At 38.5% G+C, this 6,410-nt stretch overlaps 1 protein-coding gene across 1 annotated transcript; it reads right to left on the bottom strand.

Annotated features, from left to right (window-relative positions):
- Positions 1 to 795: 795 nt before the first annotated feature.
- Positions 796 to 6,031, bottom strand: LOC128474780 (vasotocin-neurophysin VT). The gene is made up of 3 exons (XM_053457561.1): positions 5,848 to 6,031; positions 3,186 to 3,387; positions 796 to 1,116 (listed from the first exon to the last, which is right to left on the bottom strand). The coding sequence occupies exons 1-3, from the start codon at positions 5,965 to 5,967 to the stop codon at positions 953 to 955; spliced, it is 486 nt and encodes a 161-aa protein (XP_053313536.1). The 5' UTR covers positions 5,968 to 6,031; the 3' UTR covers positions 796 to 952.
- Positions 6,032 to 6,410: the final 379 nt, after the last annotated feature.

Below are 6,410 nucleotides of genomic sequence, written 5' to 3'. Positions count from 1 at the left end.
AGGCCAATTTTTATTTATATACCAATGAACATACACAGAAAGTAACCCAGCTGGTATGGTTTTTCCATAGAAACAGAGAGGGCAGATTAAGGTCTGGGTCTCTACATCAGGACAGACTAGATTTCATCAGTCGTTGCTCTTGTCTTAGATTCAGGAGCCATATGCCTATCCCATACGTGTTTAAATACCCTCATTTTATTAGCCCCTACCACTTCTCCTGGGAGGCTGTTCCACTTCTCTACCTCCCTTTTGGTAAAGTAAAACTTCCATACATTCCATCTAGGCCTCCGACCCTCTTCTTTGCTCTCAATGTATAGTATTTATTGAGCGTTCGCAATAGATTGTTACGGCGAACTGTAGCTTTAGTTGAAACGTTTTTATCTCAGGATGTTAACTATGCATTATGACGGGCCAGCACCAAAGTCCCCCCACCAATGTTGAAAGGGTTAAATTTATCATATCAAAACATCAAACATTTCAGTTCATCTACGGCTCGCCTATTAAAGGTGCTGTTCCACTCAGACAAAACATTAACTGAGCTGTCTTAGGTAGGCTCGGCAAAGAGACCTCAACAGCCAATCAGTGCCTGCCTTTTGTGTCACATGACAATTAATCATTCCCTATGAAATTTGAAGGTGATTTTTCACATGGTTAACGAATCGCTTCCGGGAACGTTTGGGTATCCGGCAGCGCTGGGAACGACGTTTCTCATGCTGCGTTGGGTTATAAAGGCGTTGAATTCACAGAGACGGAAAATTTCAAGGCTAATGGAGATTAACGATACGCAGCCTTCAGAACAGTGCAATAAAAGTTTATTTGTTCTATGTACAATAAACCGTGAGATATTATTAGATTATTTCATTACATTCTTAAATACAGGGCTGGCTTGCGGTCAGAAATCGGTACATTTCATACGTTAAGCGCACGTTACAAAGATATTGGCGCCGGCGGCTCAGTAGAACTGATGCTTCCCCTGCTGCTGTCGGTTGGCCATGTGCATCAGCCTCAGCAGGAAATCGCCGGCCGTGCCGTCCATCTGAGTCGTGTTCTTCTCTTCGGACACCCGTCGCCTCTCGCTGTCCTCATCCAAGCAGCTTGAGTCCATACTGCAGTTGTCTAAAATTAATTTTAGGGAAAAAAATATATACAATTGAGGTTTCTTTATACCGAGGTTACTTAATTTTAAGATAATAATTCTAACACACTATTTATAGCAAAATAATAATAATAATAATGAAAATGATAAAAAAAGTAATGAAAATAATACAACTGTTATTATTAATTTAATAATTACAAGAATATTATTATTATTTTTTTATTTTTCATAGTGTTAAGACATTTTAAGCTTAACCCCTTGATGACAGCTGACGGTCTGGGCACGTCATGCACTAACATATAGTTAGTGACAATTGATGTGCCAGGACCGTCATGGCTTTAAATGGTACAAAAAATAAAATCATCCATTGTCACAAAGGGGTTAAAAGGGTTAAAAGTAAAAGAAGGTGCCCACAATAGCATTGGCATCTTTGGTACTTAAAGGGACAGTCACGTTGGCCCTACAATTTCTTTGTGGACCAGTCCATTTATTTCATAGAAATATAGAATCTGCCGGCAGATAAAACCCATTTCTAGATGTAAAGACCTTAATCAGTCCTTGCTTTCGTCTTAGATTCAGGAGCCGTACGGCTATCCCGCGCATGTTTAAAGTCTGCTGTCTATATAATAATAATAATCCTCTACTGCCCCTTTAAATATATCTATAAATGTGACAAAACATAATTTCTAATAGTGCTCATTCCTCAATCCTTAATCCTAAAATTCGGGGAATGCTGAATGGTCATGTGACTCAAGAGCAGGAATTGATACTATATTAGGCTAGGTGTTTTTTTTTTTAATTAAGATACTAGGTAGCTCAATTGATGCTGATGAAGTTGAACATCGCATCCGCCTAGAATAAAGTTGGGAAGCAAGACCATAAAGTGGGTATGTTTTGAACATCTTTAACGCCCTGATTTCTAAAGCGTTACTTATGTATTTATTATATTTTTGGTGTTTTTTTTTCTTTTTAATTTTGCCCCGTGTTCTATCGAGTCTACAGGGAGGGAAGGAGTTCCACCGCGTCCCGAAGAGCTGCTCTGGAACAGAGATATACGGCAGGGTAACGAGCGGACGGCGTTTTAAAAAGTCCATTAGGACGGGCTTTACGGAGCCTCTCTAGTGATGACCCCGGCCCTTCAGCTTTAATTCGGCCTCCTGGGGGTATATTTCATTCGGGAGAAAGCTGAACATTAAACGGAAAGGGTGCGTCGTACGTTCCGGGTGTATTAAATTCGCTGTAGAATGTTATAGCGCATTACACTCTTCACGGAACATTCCGGGGATTTATGTACAAAAGTAGTGCAGCAAAGTGGAAAAAAAAACAGTTGCTGTCACCATAGCGACCTTCTGTTTAACCAAATATATCAAGTCTGTTCTTACATATAATATACCTCCCTGTAAAAATTACAAATCGTATAAAAGTCCTACAAACGCATCTAATTTCGATCTTGTGGATGCTTTATAGAGAGGGTAGTAGATAAGTGGAACGGCCTCCCAGCAGAAGTGTTGGAAGCTAAAACAATGAGGGTCTTTCAACATGCATGGGGTCTTAAACAAAATCGACGCCCAAAGACCGGGTCCAGACCCACCAAATCTCTCCGATTTCATTTTGTATAACTTGTCACAAAAGCAAATTTCTGTCATTTTAAAAACTTTATTATTTATTTATTATTTTATATTATTATTTATTAATCCGTTATATTAGTAATCAGCTCATTTCCAGCATGATCACTAAATGTAAAACCTAAACAGAATGTCCGGGGCTACAAAATATATATTGATTTAAAAATATTTTTGGTTACATCTCCTTGAAACGCCCTCCTTGTTACTGGAACATCAGAGAGATGTATAAATAAATGTTAGTTTCAACAGTCCCTTTATTTAATAAAAATATAGAATTTTCGGACCTTAATCAATCGTGGGTCTCGTCTTAGATTCAGGAGCCGTATGTCTATCCCATGCATGTTAAAATCCCCTCACTGTATTACCCTCTACCACCTCTGCTGGGAAGCTCTTCCTCTTATCTACTACCCTCGTCTAAGATAATAAATGCATTAAGATTATGAATTCCTAATCTCTTTATTTACCGTCAGTGCAGCAGATCCCTGGAGCCGCACATCTGCCCCCGGCGTTGCAGGGTTTTCCTCCGGCCTCGCAGGGAGAAGGTAAGTAGTTTTCCTCGACGCAGCGCAGGGTCTCGGGGGTTCCGATGTAGCATCCCAAATCTTCCCCGCAGCAAATGTTTGGGCCGAAGCAATTCCCTCGGTTCCCGGGGCCGCATGGAATGCACTGCGAGGGAATGATCATTCATTTACAATGGATATAACCGCGTGCATCGCCCCCAGTGTTACCTCTCAGGTGAACGCAAGGCATAAAAACAAATCAGATTCATGTAATCTCGGAATTATTTAACGTTATTAACCCCAAATTGTACTAAATTTGAGAAATCTAAATGTAGAGACCCGGTAAGCCCAGCACAGATGAAACATCGTTATGGGGTTTATCAGGTCCTAAACCGAACCAGGCGTCCCAAAAAGCTACCCCGGGGCATCAAGGTGTCTGGCAGGGGCATATTCTTCCCATGGAGAGTGGGGTCCAAAAGTGGTGGCAGCTCTCGGGTCTCCTTGATGGGACAGATTGCCTTATTGGCCCCCAAAATCCCCCGTGACCCTCTCTCCTCCCCCTGATGCCCCTGTCTCCTCCCCCTGATGCCCCTCTCTTCTCCCCTGATACCCCTCTTTTCTAGGAGCTCGGAATGTTTGCTGGGTATGAGGGTATCGCAGGGTTCTACAGCCCTAAAAGCCCCGATAATGTGTATAGAAACAGCAGATCAATCCAAGCAACATGTAAAAAAACCCCAAAACAATATTTTAACTAATATTTTAGTTTTTTTAATATACAACATTTTGCCCCCTCTAATGTACAATAAAAATGTGATTTAAATGTAAAGGAAAGGTATTCTCTGTGAAATGTTAGCTTTAGTAGTGATGGCGTTCACTAAAAATATCATTTGTTTAAATAAATAAATATTCTGATTCTATAACATTTCTGTAGACTGAATGTAGAAAGTGTCAGAAAATGAATACAATTATTCTAAAAACCACCAATGTGACAAAATCAGATTCGCTCTACAAGAGGAATTCAGCTCTAAAAAAACCCATCCACATCCACACTTACACACTATCCCTCCTATCTTATTTACTTCTTTATTATATATATATATTCACTGCATACAGAAGTAATTTAGGTTAACAAAAGTTGCTCAATATGAAAAATATATTTTTCTTATTATGTTACCTGACCTGAAATATAAAATTTTAAAATTAATAATTTGAATTTTTAGAATCCTACTTGCTAATCATTTTTTGCAGCCAAACCTAGATACAAATGACATTTGTATCTATGTTTGTATTTATATTCATATATTTTATATACTTATATATATATATATATTTACTTAGGATTGTGTAGGCACTATCTACACTCTATATATGTATGTGTATAAATTAATTTTAAATAAAAATGCATAAAATGCATAAAATTTACAACAAATTTTGTTCTATGCAAAACCACAATTGTATCCAAGCGAATGAAATACATTTCTAGAAGTAAATAGATTACTTTCTAAAGATCTGCTGGCCAAATATCCCAAGATGCAGGGAAGCAGCAGCCTGTGTGTCTTGTAAGCAGAATCGCTACATAGTAGCTATGCAGTTCTGTCATCACCAACTCCCATCACACCTACAGTATACTGGGTATGCTTGATGAGAGCCATACTGTAATATAACCTGATAACCTCGAGTCCTATGTCCAGGAAAAAGACAGCCCCAGACAGCCCAGATGGTGTGGGGTTCTAGTCCAAAAGGCTGGCTCAGCATTCTGGGGGTTGAAGTCCACAGCAGCTGTCTCTTTAGAGCTGTCCTTGGTGCTGAACGGCAGGAGCTCCTTGAGATTGGAGGCTATGCTGTGATCAGGACCACAAACTCAATCCCATTAAAAACTATAATAATTGCTGTAGTTTTACCTTTTATAGCCACTTTTAACCCTTACTACATTCTCTATTGCAATGCAAGATAAGATTATGGACTGGGGAGGAAAAAAGTGCCTCCTTAACCTGCAAAACCTGAACCCTTTGCTAAATCGCATTAATCCCTTCACTGTTAGAGAGATGCATCTGTGTATCTAGCTGTGTGTAATATGTAGAGGCTGGACATATTAAGTATGTTCTATGATCTATGATCTATGTTGTATGATCTTTGTTGTATGATCTATGTTCTATGTTGTATGATCTATGTTATATGTTCTATGCTATATGTTCTATGCTGTATGATCTATATTGTATGATCTATGTTCTATGATCTATGTTCTATATTGTATGATCTATGATCTATGTTCTATGATCTATGTTCTATATTGTATGATCTATGTTCTATGTTATATGATCTATGTTGCATGTTATATGTTGTATGATCTATGTTATATGTTCTATGCTGTATGATCTATATTGTATGATCTATGTTCTATGCTGTATGATCTATATTGTATGATCTATGTTCTATGATCTATGTTCTATATTGTATGATCTATGTTCTATATTGTATGATCTATGTTCTATATTGTATGATCTATGTTCTATGATCTATGTTCTGTATTGTATGATCTATGTTCTATATTGTATGATCTATGTTCTATGAGCAGTAAGCATGTTGGTAGGAGATCTGGCCAAGCCAGTGGTGTCTATGAACCCACCTGTCGGACTTCTGTGTCAGGGTAGGACCTTTTGCCTCCTCTGGGGCAGTTCTGGATGTAGCATGCTGATGATAAGGCAAGAAGGCACAGGAAGCAGGCAGGGACGGTGGCTTCAGGCATCCTTGGTGTCTGTCTGTCTGTCTGTCTGTCTGCAGGAGTGTCACAAGGCAAAGCAGGAGCCGGTGTCTGTGGATCTGGCTCTGGATCAGTTCCCTTTTTATACTTTCATTCATACTTACTGTCGACGTAAGTGTTTTGTGTGTCATTGTTAAACCTGATGTGTTTAGCATGCAAACAATGAATGACAAGCAATTAGGAGTCAGGGCACAGGGGCCATCAGCATCATTCATCAGCCTCATTAGTGAACCTCAACCATGACTTATCACTGGCTCTAACTCTAATAGGTATATGTATATATAACTAAAAAACTATATATATATATATATATATATATAAACTCTAATAAGAGTCATAATGGCACTAATAAAAACAGTTACTATGTGTATGTATATATATATATATATACAAATAACTATAATAAAAAAAAGGAATTATATATATAT

This window comes from Spea bombifrons, chromosome 1 (genome assembly GCF_027358695.1).
Source record: "Spea bombifrons isolate aSpeBom1 chromosome 1, aSpeBom1.2.pri, whole genome shotgun sequence".
Classification (NCBI taxonomy): Eukaryota; Metazoa; Chordata; class Amphibia; order Anura; family Pelobatidae; genus Spea; species Spea bombifrons.
This window is presented reverse-complemented; position numbering and strand designations above follow the sequence as displayed.